This window comes from Harmonia axyridis, chromosome 2, assembly GCF_914767665.1.
Source record: "Harmonia axyridis chromosome 2, icHarAxyr1.1, whole genome shotgun sequence".
Classification (NCBI taxonomy): domain Eukaryota; kingdom Metazoa; phylum Arthropoda; class Insecta; order Coleoptera; family Coccinellidae; genus Harmonia; species Harmonia axyridis.
In genome coordinates, this window is record NC_059502.1 from 61,088,674 (window position 1) to 61,106,292 (window position 17,619).

At 35.7% G+C, this 17,619-nt stretch overlaps 1 protein-coding gene across 1 annotated transcript in view; it reads right to left on the bottom strand.

The window, feature by feature from the left end:
- Positions 1 to 17,619, bottom strand: part of LOC123673550 (bestrophin-2) — a 69,773-nt gene that overhangs the window by 32,747 nt on the left and 19,407 nt on the right. The window contains exons 2-4 of the mRNA XM_045608107.1: positions 16,575 to 16,685; positions 9,780 to 9,951; positions 1,800 to 1,929 (exon numbers count right to left, since the gene is read on the bottom strand). Coding sequence (XP_045464063.1) covers positions 1,800 to 1,929; positions 9,780 to 9,951; positions 16,575 to 16,685 — 413 coding nt within the window. The remainder of the gene's footprint in view (positions 1 to 1,799; positions 1,930 to 9,779; positions 9,952 to 16,574; positions 16,686 to 17,619) is intronic.

Here is a 17,619-nt window from a genome sequence, read left to right on the forward strand (position 1 = left end):
TCTTTTTCTACTGTAAGTGAAAGGCTGTAATGAAACTTCCATAAGCGGATTGAGATGTTCTATCGCAAATCTTAAGACTTGGTACCATTATTCATATTTTCTCAGAATTTCGAAATATGTTTATCTCTATGCAATTTTTTATGCATAGGTCAATAATTTACATAATTGCTTTGTTTGACTCGAAGGCATAAACTCAGAGTTTTATTCTCTAAAACCAAATGGGTTCAATAACTCATTTGCATATAATCAGTTTTATTTCAGACAGCTAATCGTGACTGCTAATATAACAACTATATATAGATCTCTTATCTTGATTTCTCGTCTCCTAATGATGTGTTGTCTGACGTCCACTAGTTATCAAGATGTGGATTTAGATATATCATCGATTAATCTTGAAAAATTGCTTCATTTATACCCACTTGGAACTCCTGGAAGACATATTATATATCTAGGAAAAGTGAATGTTATATGGGTTTATGTCATTTGGACCACTTTCATTAATCATTTCATCAACATCCTTTTTTACAGGATGTTTATGCAATTTTATATATTTTGACCGATGCAGCTTGTTTGTTGTGAGATTTCTGAGATCGCTCCCTTGAGAAAATCCCAAAAGTGAAATGGAGAGTTTTGAATAATTTCATTATTTTTGATGAATTGAGAGATATATATTACCAATATTAGCGAATATTGAACACATAAAATATGAAAAACACGCAGACTGCCAGAAGCTCTTCAGCTCTTTGCTCAACATCCGGTCATGGCAATTTATTGCATGTCTAACAAATGGGACGTGAGCGAGGATTACATTCCAAACCTTTGTTAAAGAATTACGTTATGCATATTGTTCAGAATATCAATATTCTGCTCATTGTGAGCTGCTAAATACCTATGTGTTCGACTCGTATGACCAAATATGAGTACAATAACATTTCGGTTCCCTTCATCTTTGTGTATTGGCAATAGCACCTTATGCTGATTCACTAAGAATTAATTCTTCAGGAATAGAGTCTATGGATTTCATATAATTATTTTTATAGAAGGTTTTCCAATAAGAGTTTATATTTCGAATAGCACGCTGTCAGTTGACAGTTGCCCAATCGTGTAGTTACACCATCATAACAAATAGAATAATACGTGCTTCAAATTTTGCAGTCACAGTTCACAAAAATTTTGGGTCGTCGGTCGTGAAGAACCTTCTCGACCGACAATAGTGAAACAGGTGGAAAAATTTTAGCTGTTGGAACTCATTAGTGATGTGAAGAATCAAAACAATGTCTGTTGCGTTGCTCAAAAGTGACTGAAAATGTTGCTGTTGTAGTGTAATTGGACCTTATTTATTCGAAAATGAGGCTAGTGCAACAGTATTGGAGAATGGATTGCATTACTGAGGTATGGGTTTTTATATTTTTTTATATTTCACAGACATTGAAATCTTATTTATGCCCTCTCAAGAGAATGTGCAGAATGATCACTGAAACTAGTACCATAAGGGACTCTTCATCACTGTCCAGAACTCCATTTCAAATATATTCAGTTATAATATCACAGGAGCATAGAAAATATTCGAATTCATTTTTAAATCAAGAGAGGTATTTCAAGAAACAGGTTTTGCAAAAGCATTCAGTGAAGAGGTACGTATGATCAAAATATATCTTCTATTCTGGTTGGTATTCGTTACGTTATATAACGAGTAGTCTTTTCTAATTAATTATTATTGTACAATTATTATAATAAATATTTGATTTATTGCCTTTTAGGGATCTGAGAAACTTCACAAAAGCTTCATATTGACTCACCTGAATCTACAACATGTTGCCAACTAGGAAATCTCCTCTTCACCCTGAGCGATATCCTCTGCATAGTTATCACAAAGGCTAATATAACGTATCTTATGATATTTCGCCTCATCAGTCTTTGAGTTTCATCCTGCAAAAAAGATATCGGTCAAAAATCTTATGATGTTATTGGACCGCTGCATAATGAATGGTTCTCGCTGAGAAGAAAAGAAATAGAAAATGTACAAAAACATAACATTTTAATATTGAATGCAGCACTTTTATTCATTTGATGCTTATAATCATGAAAGAAGAAAATTCCAACAAGAAAAATAAAATCAATCAAGTTAATGAATTATTTGAGAATGATTAGTAGGGTGTCTTTGATTGAATGAAATTCATTCTCGACGAACAGATACATATCGTAAGTATTATATTTGTGGTTTTTGGATTATTCTCTCATGGAAATGGGATCATTACTTCATACTCCTTCTTTTTCTTCAACCCCATAGTTTTTCGGTGTGAAAATACCATGCAAACGAAATGAATGAGCATGAATATTTCAGTGATAAACAGTAGTATTGATATTGAGCAGATAGTGTACAACTAACTGGAGCAACAACATTTACCTATATACGAAAAACATCGAAATCAATTGATTGGAAAATTTAAATAACCTCTATCAAATGTTGTCATTGAAGTACTCATTGAATCAAGTGTTATTGTGAATGTATATTGTTCATTAAAAATCTTACATTATTAATTAAGTCGTATATGATATGAATTATATTTCTTGATATCCAGAAAAATAACTTCTGGGTTAAGTTTCCTTATTTCAGGTGTGTGAATAAGTCTTTCCCGTTTTTTGTAAGAGATGGCGCCACCAATACTGTGCGAGTATTTAATGGTTACATATGTCATAATCAAAGCTTATTCATCTGTCAACAATTCCACACTAACACATTAGTTGAAATTTTTTCGCATCATAAATTTTTGAAATCGTGAAAATGTCGAAATTTGAGCCTAGTCGACGTCATTTGCGGGAAGTTTCACTTTATTGGTTCAATTTGAAGAAATCTGCTGCCGAGGCGCATCGGTTGCTTCAGGAAGCTTATGGAGAAGGTTGTGTCGATGATTCAAGTGTTCGTGGATGGTTTCGACGCTTCAAAAGTAGCGATTTCGACGTGGAAGACAAGGAGCGTTCCGGGCGGCCGCAAATCTTTCAAGATCAAGAATTGGCGACTTTGCTTGATGAAGATTCGTGTCAAACGCAAGAAGAACTTGCTGAAGCATTAGGAGTTGACCGAACAACCATTTCCAAGCGTTTGAAAGCCATGGGAATGATCCAAAAGCAAGGGAATTGGGTGCCCTACGAACTGAAGCTGAGAGACGTCGAACGGCGTTTTTTCACTTGCGAACAGCTGCTTCAGCGACATAAAAGAAAGGGTTTTCTGCATCGTATCGTGACTGGCGATGAAAAGTGGATCCGTTACGATAATCCGAAGCGAAGAAAATCATGGGGACTACCCGGCCATGCATCATCATCGACGGCCAAGCCAAATATTCATGGCGCCAAGCTCATGCTCTGTATATGGTGGGACCAGCTAGGTGTGGTTTACTATGAGCTTCTGAAACCGAATGAAAGGATCACAGGCGAGGTCTATCGACGACAATTGATGCGTTTGAGCCGCGCACTGCGAGAAAAACGGCCACAATACTCCGACAGGCACGACAAAGTTATTTTGCAACATGACAATGCTCGCCCACATGTTGCACAGCCGGTGAAAACATACTTAGAAACGCTCAAATGGGAAGTCCTACCCCACCCGCCGTATAGTCCAGACATTGCTCCGTCTGATTACTATCTCTTCAGATCGATGACGCATGGCCTGGCTGACCAACACTTCCATTCCTACGAGGAAGCCAAAAAATGGGTGGATGACTGGATAGAGGCCAAACCGGTCGAATTTTTTCGCAACGGGATTCGTATGTTGCCAGAAAGATGGGGAAAAGTTGTAGCTAGCGATGGCCAATACTTTCAATAATTCATTTGTAACCATTTTTTCACAATAAAGGCTCAAAATTTGAAAAAAAACGGGAAAGACTTATTCACACACCTGATAACATTTCTCAAGTTATCCAAGATTTTTCGGTTGAATCTTGTTGAACAGTATTTGGCCATGGATGATTATCAAACTTGGAAGCAATTATGGAAATACGGTACAGTGTCATATGATATAGCTCTTGTCATTTCCCTTCAAAGGGAAAAAATAAATTTGCAAAAGCAGAATCTCGTGAAGCATCCTATGAATAATGTATTATATGTCATTCACTACGTGTGACACAACAATGAGGTTGCCTCAGAGCATAGGCGAGTCAATGTCCCAATTTACAGTTCATTTATCCATAGATTATTCTGATGACACCATATATTAATCAGAGTGTAAACGGCAAACTCTCTGCAAGTAAATATGTAATATGGAAATTTGTGTCTTGAAATGAATGAATTCGATGTAGCACCCATTCTTCGAATTGTTGATCGTTTCAATAATTACTGCATGTAGCATTTAGGAGTTTAGGGAATCACATTTTTTTATCGTCTTTCAAGAAGTGGATCGTGGTTTTTCCGATCTTCGAATTACTTGTGGTGATCATATTTCATGGAAAAATGAATCAGTCCTCACCTCTCGTATGTTTCTGTCATTCATGCGTATTTGAACAATGGAAATGATTATATTGGAATGAAGGTAAAAAAGGTTGTGGATGAGATTAACATATAATACAATGTTAATCTCATAATAATAATAATTACATCTAATTACATCATAATTATTAGATGAACTGCATCGTGGGTTTGAGGTTTATGAAAATGATCGCCGTGGTTTTATTGACAGGTTAACACTATCTTCAAATTTTTTTCTTGTGCCCAGAAGGGATCAGTTCTCGTAATAGATTATTCGGGAATACATGATGGCTATATTTAATTCATTTTGAAAATGCCAGTTTAAGGTCTCTTTAGGTCCTGTACGCACAGGATCAACGGATCCCTTTGTGGCCTTGACACAGTTGGATCCGAATTCAGTAGATGTGTCGGTTATGTCTAACTTATAACATCTTGATTGCTGGTATCAATCATCATTTTTAGTTTTGAAGAGGAATTATGTGATTTTTGGTAATTTTTCATTGTTTTCTTCCTTAACCTTCTTCTTTGTCTTCTTTTCTGTCCCCGATTGAAGTCTGTATCTCATTTTTTGAACATTGGTACAGTATATGATATACAGAATATAACATGAGTGGTTGGAAATAGCCTTGTGGTGAATGTAAATCATCCAGAACTTTCAGAAAAGTAGGTTGTTGTGTATCCTAAGACTGTTAGTTTCGGAGATTCATGGTGATTCATGAAAAATTGCCGACATTTCTTCTATCCAGAACTTGGAAATCAACAGTTTGAAATTTGTGGATTTTTTCACTTCATACAAACCTTCAGAATTTTTCATGTAATTTTAATATTTCCAGGGCAGTACCCAGATTATTGAGTTTTTTCCGTAAGACTTCGATTTCTATATTTTTACACGTTTAGAGTATATAGGTCGATTGAGTTAATTCAATACATTCATTCGATAATTCGTGAAAAAATTTATCAGTACGAAAATGAATAAGCGAGCAAAAGCTCTCGACTTCATTTTAGAACTTCTCTCATTTTTTTTCTATCTGCCGAGCTTGATTGTATCTATACATGAATAATTGGGAATTGAGACCTCGATTCTACAGACCGAGATAATGGCTGTTTCTTGATATGCCCAGGAGTGTCTCAAAATGAACCTCAAGGGGGCGCATATCTACATCACCACGGACAGCCAAACCACGCTGAGATCCTGGAATCCTGTTGTCAGGGGTCTCTGCTGACTTGGGAGTGTCGTAACACCATAAAGCAACTGGCCAGAGGAAATAAGGTGACTCTACTTTGTCGGTACCAGGGCACTGTGGGGTTGAAGGAAATGAAAAAGCTGATGAACTTGCAAAAAGTGCATCAAGGTTAACACCTGCTGGACCTGAGCCTTTCTGTGGGATAGGAAAAGACCAATATAAAACTGCGGTCCAGCTATGGGAGTTGAACAGCAGAACATTCCACAGGACTTACACTCCTAGACTTGTTCAGGCAAAGAAATTCGTGAAGATTTCACCTACCTACGCCAAAAAGCTCCTGAAGCTGTCGCGAGCCGAGCTTCGGGTGATGGTGGGACTGCTAAGGGGGCACTGTCGGTACAAACATCATTTGTACCGTATGGGAAAGTCAGCAGACGAGATTTGCAGGCTCTGTGGATCGGAAGCAGAAACAGCCGAACACATGGTATGCAAGTGTCCGGAGCTGGCTGTCCTAAGAACCATTCACATGGGTAAGCCGGTCCTGGATACCAGAGGGGTAACGACTAAGGCCCTTAAGGAGGTTGTCAGTTTTATTAACGTCATTGACGACCTCCCTGGGTTTCTATGAATGAGTAGGGTAGAGAACAAAAAATCGGCATGGTCGCAGTTCCTGGAAGGCTTACCGAACCAAAACGACCCCAGTTCAAATAATAATAATAATACATGAATAATAGCCGTTATTAAATATAGCAGGTGTTTCTTTGAACTTGTGAACTTTAAATAACAATAAAACACAGAAATATTGAGACGCTAAGTCGTACGGACGAGATGGCTAGTTAACAGGATAATTTCTGGAAATAAAATTGTCACCAAATTGATTTTGCAATAAATTAATAGTTTAGCGTTGTGTTCGGAGTATTGCGTCATCTTATTGAATCTAAATGTAAACAAAAGCAGCCAACGTGGCTCGACAGCGCTAGCCATTCACCGTAAACGCAGCTCCTTTCTCATTTTGAAAGAAATAAGGACCGATGATACAGCCAGCGTGTAAATTGCACCAGACAATTTTAATGGTGATTCGTGAATGGCTTGAGGATTGTCCTCGCCACAGACGGAAATTTTGCTTAGTGCATTCAACCAGAAATAAGCTTCATTACTAAACACAATTTTTCGGTAAAAATAATCAACTTCGTTCCAAATTAGCTCAATCAGTAACAACGATAAACGACGATCATTTAACTTTAATTATTTCACGATATGTATTTTATAGGCACATAAGCCAAATTCCTTAAGAAAAATTTTCCACGTAGTCGAAGGACAAAGGCCAACAAAAGAACGGCGACGTATCGAGATTTGGGAGTCTTCTTAAACACTTAGCGCTACAGTAGCAATATTCCCTTCGCTAAGTACATTTTCTTTGTGAATCGAAAGGAGTGAAATTAGTGCCAAAACGATCTATAACTGCACGATTGCTTGCTCACTATTATATTGATCGTAAAATGTACTAAGTGCTCTATGAACTTCACGAACAGATTTATTTTTTCAAAGTGAATTTCCACAATTTGGAGGCGTTGTTCTGGCATTAAACGCTTCATGATGAAATACACTTCTGAACAGAAATGTTAACAGTGTTTGAGATTTTCAATTCGGTTTGACTGTCAACCCACGAACCACAACAATAAAAACTTCTCATACAGCTTAAAAAAAAAAATTTTAAGGCACATTGAGACAATTTTATCAAAAAAGGTCGAATGATTTTCATATCTGAATATAATTTGCAAATATAGATGTTATCGTTTCACCGTTCTCCTTGTCCCATTACGTCTTCAGCACGGATTATAACGCTGCTATCATCACCTTTTATCGTAACATTTATTTCGTGATAAAGCTGCATTCAATGTAGACCACGAAGCGACGTATTATATTACGGAAATACCGTGATTGCGATTTTTAATTATACAATGAAAGTGAGATATGATTACTCCGGACTGTACAATAACGGATATTTGAACATAGCGAATTTCATAGAGAGAGAAAGTACCACCTTTCACTAACCCAAAAACGGAACACAAGTATCAATTTGCTATCATTTGAATATATATGTAGGTAAATGTTGCTCTTCCTGCGTGGTCTATGGCTTTGATGATTTTTAATTAATTCTATATAATGTAGTTCGAATTGATTCGAATTCATCAGCTTTTAAAAATTGAATTCTTTTCATTGAAAATTTATGAACCTGTTTTAGATTAATCTAAATTTAGAATGTAAAGATTCGCCATAGAGTAATAAAAATAGATAGAGGAAGTATACGCAATTCCTCAACATGATTAGATTACGTTGTCAGATTGTGATATATTTTCAAATCCACAATTTTACTACATTACTACATTATGAAGGTAGATTATATTGAATGAAATATATCTATTTGAGTGATTCCCGATTAAATATGCAATTTGGGTATTTGGAATCATTTATGCGCGCTTCTTGTCAAATTTGATAGTTCATGTTGGGGACAAAATTTTCTCACAGAAAATGACATATGCTCCCGCTATCTATGTTTATTACTCTGAAAGTTTCGCAAATAACGGGTGTTTTTTTTCGAGGTATATAATTTTAAGTTGACATTACTGTTCAAGATGGCGACCGATTTAACAGCTGTCAAGTGATTTATTCACAGTTTGGTTTGGCAATTCATCATGAATAGACTCACGCCTGAACAACGCTTGCAAATAGTGCAATTTTATTTCGAAAATAATGGTTCTGAGCGGAATACGTATCGCGCACTACGTCCATTTTATCTTGTTTAGCTATGAAGCGCACTTCTGGTTGAATGGCTACGTCAACAAACAAAACTGCCGCATTTGGAGTGAAGCTAATCCTCAAGTGTATGTCAAAACACCGTTACATCCAGAAAAACTGACTGTTTGGTGCGCTTTATGGGCTGGTGTAATCATTGGTCCGTACTTCTTCAAAAACGATGATGGCCAGAACGTTACAGTCAATGGTGATCGGTATAGAGTCATGATTACTAACTTTTTCATTCCTGAATTGAACAACCATCATGTCCAGCAGCTGTGGTTCCAACAAGACGGCGCAACATGTCACACAGCTCGTGCCACAATTGATTTATTGAAAGGCACGTTTGGTGACCGTCAAATTTCACGTTTTGAACCTGTGAATTGGCCTCCAAGATCTTGTGATTTAACACCACTAGACTACTTCCTGTGGGGCTATGTAAAGTCATTATGGTCTATGCGGATAAGCCACAAACCCTTGACCATTTGGAAGACAACATTCGCCGTGTTATTGCCGATATACGGCCACAAATGTTGGAAAAATTCATCGAAAATTGGACGTCCAGATTGGACTACATCCGAGCCAGCCGTGGCTGTCATATGCCAGAAATCATATTTGAAATGTTATGTATGCCACAAGATTTTCTTGCGGATAAATAAAATTCATGTCAATCGCTCGTTTTAAAAAAAAACACCCTTTAGATTAAAATCTATTTTTATGAAATAATGAGAATCATTCATATTGTCTAATGAATGAATTATATTTTGAATATTTTACATCGAGTTTTACATACTCACAAAATTTCAAAATCTTAGAGCGTATTCTTTGCACTGTGCAACTGGTAGAAGAGATAGTTCTAAAATCATTTGAATCGAGTGAATCAAGATATCTAGATCTGCTTTTTGATATCTTTTCATTTCAAAAAAAGAGATCGGAAGTCCTCAATTTCTCTAAGTCTTAAAGTTCTCAAGATGCTTTCAGTAAGCATCGAATTTGGTACAATATCCTTCACTTCACACATGATGCTTGTGTAAAATTTTTTGCGAATATTGCTTGAGAGTGTAAACCAGCTTTTGAATGTATAACCTGAATGAACAAGCATGCTAAAACTCCAATTCACTTCACCATAGCAATTTTGTCATTGTATGCTACTTTATTCATCGAATGGAATAATGTATTTTCGAATAAAATAGAATAATATTTCAAAAAAATTTCATTATCTTTGAATTCATGCAAATTATTTCGATTTCATTCTAGTGCTACTTTTCAATATGAAAGATGGCAAATATAATGAATAAAATTAAATGCAACTGAATTGAATGAATAATACGTACTTACCGACCCTGGGATCCCTGCATTTAAAAAAAGGCAAAGGGTGTCAGGCCAGGGTAATAATTTATACTGGTCCCACCATCTCCCCACTACCAATGTTACATAGAAACCTAATACGAATGACATTGGAATAGTTTCTGTCTGAGCTCCACAGTAACGTATCACCTTCTCAAACATTCTGGAAAAAAAAAACAACTTCAGTATTTATTCACTAATTAAAAAAAAAAGAAAAGGCCTATATACGATTTAAAAGCATGAAAATTAGCTGGATCAAGTCTCACAATCTTCAAATGAAACAGTTTACTTTATGCTATCAATATTTTTCTTGGCATAATTTTCGAAAAATGGCTTATTGTAACGTAAGTTCGTATAATAAATGTTGTAAGGAAATACCTAATACTGAAATGGTGTTTCATACATCATACCAACAAAGCTTTGTTTTCACCTGAGAAAGTTTTATTTTTTATGAAAATTGCATTGAATTAATATTTAATGGATTTTGTCCTTACATGGCGTAAATTCATCATAAATAAAATAAAAACAAATTAATTTCCACTCAACTACATAGGTAGACTTTCAACTTTGCTTCCGCCTTTTTCTCAGAAATTCGAGGCATTATTGTAAAAAACTGGTTATGGTTATGCATTTATGATTCAAAGTATTGTCCATCACTGGCCACTACATTTTTCCTATCTTTCATGCAGCGTACGAATCCCGCGTTGAAAAATCTGATCATCTTTTGAAGCGTTCCTCGAATCGATCCAATTTTTTACTTCTTCATAAAACCGGAAGTGCTGGTCAGACAGGCTGTGCCACTGTGTGCCATTGATCGAAACAAATGATAGTGCGAGGGAGCAACGTCTGGCGAACGTTTCCAAGTATGTCTTGACCACTTTCGCAATATGGGGTCGAGTATTGTCAAGCTGAAAAATCACTTTATCATGTCTCTCGTTGTATTGCGGCCGTTTTTCTTTCAATGACCGACTCAAATATATGAATTGCGTTCGATAACGATCGCCTGTGATTGTTCTAGTCGGTTTTAACAACTCATGATACACTACGCCAAGCTGGTCCCACCAAATACTAAGCATGACCTTCGAACCGTGAATATTCGGTTTGGCCGTCGACGTGGAAGCATCGCCGGGATATCTCCATCATTTTCTGCGCTTGTGATTATCGAAATTAACTCATCTTTGACCTCCAGTCAAAAGTGGTTGGCATAAAACCATCAGATATTATGCCAACCACCTACGATTTTGAAACGCCCTTTGAAACGGTTATAAATGACCGTCATAGTGCAATAAGTCTCATAAATCGTATGGACAAAAAGTCATCCATATGGTTTACAGATGGATCAAAAACAGAGAAGGGCACCGGCATTGGGACCTAGACTGAGGATCTCTAAAGCCCTGGGAAGTGAGCCCTCGATTCTACAGACCGAGATAAGGGCTGTTTATGTATGCGCCCAGGAGTGTCTCAAAATGAACCTCAAAGGGGCGCATATCTACATCACCACGGACAGCCAAACCACGCTGAGATCCCTGGAATCGTGCTGTCAGGGATCTCTGCTGACTTGGGAGTGCCGTAACACCATAAAGCAACTGGCCAGAGGAAATAAGGTGACTCTACTATGGGTACCAGGGCACTGTGGGGTTGAAGGAAATGAGAGAGCGGATGAGCTTGCAAAAAGTGCATCAAGGTTAAAACCTGCTGGACCTGAGCCTTTCTGTGGGATAGGAAAAGACCAATATAAAGCTGCGGTCCTGCTATGGGAGTTGAACAGTAGGACAATCCACTGGACTAACACTCCTAGACTAGCTCAGGCAAAGAAATTCGTGAAGATTTCACCTACTTACACCAGAAAGCTCCTGAAGCTGTCGCGAGCAGAGCTTCGGGTGATGGTGGGACTTCTGACAGGGCACTGTCGGTATAAACATCATTTGTACCGTATGGGTAAGTCAGCAGACGAGATTTGCAGGCTCTGTGGATCGGAAGTAGAAACGGCTGAACACTTGATATGCAAGTGTCCAGAGCTGGCTGGCCTAAGAACCATTCACATGGGCAAGCCGGTCCTGGATACCAGAGAGGTAATGGCCAAGGCCCCTAGGGAGGTTGACAATTTTATTAACGTCGTTGACGACCTCCCTGGGTTTCTATGAATGAATAGGGTAGTGAACAAAAGATCTGCATGGTCGCAGTTCCCGGAAGGCTTACCGAAGCAAAACGACCCCAGTTCAAATAATAATAATAATAATGACCTCCAGTCCCAATGCGATTCAAAAATCCCTTACGTCATTTCCATGACTTTCAGGCGTTTTGATATGGCTTGTTGCGTCATGACGAGAATTTGGCTCGTAAGCTGATATGTTTAATCGAGAATAACTTGATGATGCAGACACAAATCGACTGATATTTCCATGGCGTTATTTTAACAAATGCCTAAGCTTATGGTAGGACATATATGATCTATTTATTTCCACTAACACTTACCGCTACAGCCATCTTTTGCGAAACGGCGGAAGCAATGTTGTAAACCTAATATTCAATTGTCTGCAACAATTGTTTCGCCATACTGTGGCTTCATCAGGCTACATTTCTTACAGCAGACAATTATATAGTTTAGTGCAAATTACTCTTTTTTTATTTTATTTAGACATCAATGTAACAAAAATAATGAGGGATACGACAATAAAAAGCTGTACTGTTTTTCAAGTTAGTTCTCTCACTTATTTTAGGGTTTTCCCTTTATTTTTTAATTTATTTAGTCTCAACTTAACAGCTGTCAATTCTATGGTCAAGTGTCATTTGGGTTGATGAAAGTAAGGTTGACTCCTTCTATTTGAACATTCTGCCATTCAAGATAGTGATCAAATATTACAAGTAAATTGTAGGTGAAATGCAGACAAAACGTTATATTCGGACAAAATGAACTTTTAGCTTATTATACTTGAAAACAATTAACCAAAGTTAGTATATAGTACCAAAATGGGAGTATTATTGCAATAACTAAAAATATATCATTGAAAAACTAAACAGTATGTCATTTTGTCCGCATTTCCCCTTCGTCAAGCGTCATTTTGTAGATGATAACATTGTAAATAACCCTTTCTTTCAAGAACAGTATTCAATGTGGAATACTTCATTATACCACGGTTTCATCGGTTTTTTCTTCTTTTCAAAATGATTGATATTAGTTCAAATATTCAAATAATTTTCTTTGAGAGAAAATAATAATATAGTGGAGATATATATTTAATAATATATGTAATAATGACATTCAACACAGATAATCAACATTCTGAAATACCTCAATTCTACCGAAGAATTTGATTAATTAGGTACAACACCTCTGGATACTTTGAAAATAAATAACAAAATCGAGGAACAGTGATTGATGATGAATCAATCACTTCAAAGCCTTCAGACAGACACATCAATGTACACTTGCATAGGAAACAAGTTACAAGAAAAAACTGAATCACCTTGAGTTACAGATAAAATAATTAAAACTGTTTTGAACGAGATACAAATCAACTCAGCAACGATAAAATAAAAAATTAGTTCCTTCATCGAATATACGTGGACCTACATCCATTAACTAAGTTAAAATTGGACAAGTTTTTGCTGAAATGAAAATTCAGTGCGTCAAAATGGGACGATATTTCACGTTGCCGAACATGAAGATACAGCATTGAGATATTGCAAAATCAAATCTCGGTACCTTTTTACTTTTGGTTGATTATTTTCAGAAATAGACCTTTGATATTTGAATGAAGAAAAAACGTCCTGGTGTTTTTCTATGAGAGCTATTTGCTTTCAATTGTTTACCAAAATTAGTTATTCAAGGTAATATATTGATCGTAATAGTTCATTAACATAATCCATTAAGCAAATCAAGAAATGAAAATTGAGAAAATTCAAAATTTCAAAATTTGACTTCACGAACACACAAAATTCAAAAAGACAATCTTGAATCTGTAGTATCTTCAGTGACCTCCACACATTTAGTTTTCTGCAGATATGTAATTCTGTTTTCAGTCCAGTGGCAAAGCTGCTTATTCATAAGACAAAGATAACGATTTTCACCGTACATTCTAATTTAGAGATGTTCAGTCCAATTGAAGACATTGATTGCCTGCCATAACGAGACAAAACCTCTTCTTTGATTGCAATATATCATTCATGCGCACGTGGTAGTTAATCAATTTTATTCACCTTCCACCTTGCGTTTTATTTTCAGCATTTCGATACATGATTTTTTTTTTTTTGATTTGCTAAATTCAGTACAGATTGTTCATTTGGTACCCCGTAATATAAGTTGCTATAGGACTATAAGGGCATGTGCCCCCTGAAGAGGCACATGTGGACAAATAGCAGTAGTTATTATTTTCGCTTGTAGATGGAAAAATTGTTCAAGATATAATATTTAAATTTCTGTATGAATCGCATAACTCGTCTTCTTAGTTGAAGGTTAAAATAATGATTGAATGGAATCAATTTTCCACAGATAAAATTCCAATAATATGAAAAATGTCCACATGTGCCTCCCTCTCCCTTACAGGAGTATTATTTAAGAATGATCAATTCCCTGTATCAGGTAACATTGATATTATGTTGATTATCATGTTGATTATTATGTGAAAGAGCTAACCTTAATTCTGTCAAAGCTCTTTTATTGTTCAAAATGCTTTTTTGGAATCAAGAAAAACAAGGAAACACTACCATTATCAGAAATAACTGAAATGTAGATTCTATAAAATGGAGGATTTGCATCCAATATTCTCAATCAGTTTAAGCTATGCCTAATATTGAATGATTTTATTTCCAATCAAAAAGTTGCTTCATATTCAAAAGCATAAAACCTGATAAGTGTTAATTTTCAATGAAGAATCAAATACCTACCATTGATATCTATGATGTTGAATAATCAGTAGTATCCGTTAAAATAGAAACATATGGCAACGCTTATTTATCTGTATGAATTCCATATTTCGTTATTTCCCGTTAGATACGGCATTTCTAGTTATTCCATAACTACTCTTAGTACATAGTTGGTACAGAGATTGTCAGATGCAGCTACCTGTAATTAATGCTCAAGGTTCATTGAAATTATTCTTCATAATTCGAATGTCCTATTAGGTTACCGACATTGATCTTTATAGCCAAACTGGTTTTTTCGATAAGGAAAAACAACGTCTCGATTCTCTTGTTATTGTTTTTAATGCACGTCATTCAAAAGAAAGTTGATTGATTTTACGAATGTAATAGCATTCTGAGGCACTGAATATGGAATAGAAGTTAAGAATGGTTACTGATTTATTACCTTCAGAATCGATTAAGATCATATTGACACCCTCTGAAAATTTTCGCAGTTTTCGAGAGGACTCATGTAATGTCTGGAGCTCGTTTTCGCTTGTTTATTCATCCGCTTATTTATAGGTTACTATATGAGATTTGATTTATTGTTATATCTTTCTTGTCGATTAGTTCATCTAGATGAAGGGTTGTGGTGCATCCTAAAATTACGCATGAACATTGAAATGATCATTTTTCATACACAAAATTAATTTCAACGTAATCTTGGAAATATGAGGTAATTTTTTCGATATTCTTTTGTATTTCATATGATTTTGGTGACGAAATGAATATTAACTTTTGATCATACTTGAAATTGTTTTTTACATCTACATGGGAACTTTCTATTTGGTTTGATCTGTTTTCACTGTAATATTGCGTATTTTTCCGATATTCTTTTTGAATTGTCTTTGAATTGCGAAGAGACTGATTGGGAAAGAGTTCTCTCCACAGATGAGTCTAGATTCTGCCTCTACCATTGTGATCGACGTTTCCTTGTATACAGACGTCCACATGAAAGATATGCTCAGTGCAATTTCCTGAATACTACTGGTTTCGGGGGAGGATCGATTATGGTATCGGGTGGAATATCTTTGACTGCTCGCACAGACCTAGTGGTCGTTGATAATGGAGCTATGAATGCTGATAGGTATATAAGGAACATTCTTGAAGAACATGTAGTGCCATTTGCCCCATACATTGGTGAAAATTTCATTTTTATGGACGATAATGCCAGACCTCATCGTGAGCGCATCGTTCAGGAGTACCTTGAAGTGGTTGAAGTCTCTCGAATGAAATGGCCATCAAGAAGTCCAGATCTCAATCCGATTGAGCAGGTTTGGGACAACCTCAATAGAAGGCTGAGAAGTTCAGAAAATCATCCAGCTACTCTTAATGACTTAGGAATCCAACTCAGAGAAATCTGGGAAGGATTAGAGCAGAACATTTTAAGATCACTCATTTTGAGTATGAACCGTCGTTGCCGAGCTGTAATAAACGCAAGGGGTGGAAATACCAAGTATTAAATCACTTATCAGCATTCCAGTATTTTGAAAATTGTTTATTTCTCTTCTTTCACATAAGATTCGGTGAAATCCTGAATTTTTCTTCCATTTAATGTGTCTTGTTTCGTTCAAAACCTTCCCGAGAGAACATAAAAAATAAGTTATAAAGTCAATGTAGAGAACTTCCATTAAAATTGAGATTTTCAGAATGTGCGTTAATTTTTTTGCGCAGTGTAGATTATATATTCAACTTTGAGGGACTACAAAATGTTATGGGTAATCTTCATAAGAAGGTCCAAATGATCTCAAATTCTCTGTACAAAATCGATTAAATTAAAATGTTTCACTTGAATTCTTTGAGATAATTAACACTTGCGAATTAATGCTCTTATTATTATTAAAGAAAGTTGAGAGGCTTTATAGTATTTCAATGTTCACTCACCTTTGCTGCTCTTCATATAACAAGTATCTATAAGTTATCATTATTGTATAATATAATAGTAAATAGGCTAGGAGTTCCCTCCATACTAATTTGTACACACTTCCTTTCCATCTGAAAGAAAAAAAAACTATTAGAAAAACAGGGCAAACTTTTTCACGTGATATATTTTCAATTTCAATAAAATATGTACAGAAATATCAAATTTGTACTTCTAAATGGAACAATTTTTCACGATTCGACATAGATGATTCTGTTATCGAATTTGAATTTTCCATCTGAACTACCTTAATGTATCACATAAAATCTTAGTCGTAAATCAGGAACTATTTTATTTTCAACGATGGCAAACATTCTACGCCTAAAGATGGCAGAAAGGGAATTTCTACTAGATTCCATATAAAAGAGATTCATTTCGATTTTTTTGTCTTTCATAGTTTCATCATTTTTCATCAATAGCAAATATTTTGAACCAAAAGCACCAAGAACAATTTTTTTCTGAATGATCATTAACATTACAAAACGTTTGTATATTTTGCCGTGAACTACGAATCTGTAATAAAAAACAGAGTATCCCATTTGAAATTCCTTAATGGATTGGTACCTGTCCCCCTATCAAGGGTGAAGTAAAAGAAAGAGGATTTGGCATATGTGGATTTCCCCGTCAAAATCATAAACCTTTTATTCGAAACATTTTTCCGTAAGATGTTTCCTACTCGAGATTTTTGACTGATTGAACTTAATATTCACCCGGTTTTCTTGAAAGAAAATGCTTAGCAAATTTTTATTGTCTAAGTAGCTTTGGATCCAAACTCACCAGTAAGGTTCCTCAATAGAAACTAATTGATATTATTCACTCTATCAGGAAAAGATCGAGTCCATTAAATAATTCCTTAATATTTACCTAGGATAATATTTTTCCTCTCAATAAATAAAAAAAACAACAAGATCGATTTAAAACACGGCATCAAGATGAAGGAAGGTTGTCTCTAAATCATTTGAAATATAGATTAAATGGTAAGCAAAAATCTTCTGAGACTTCTGTTCT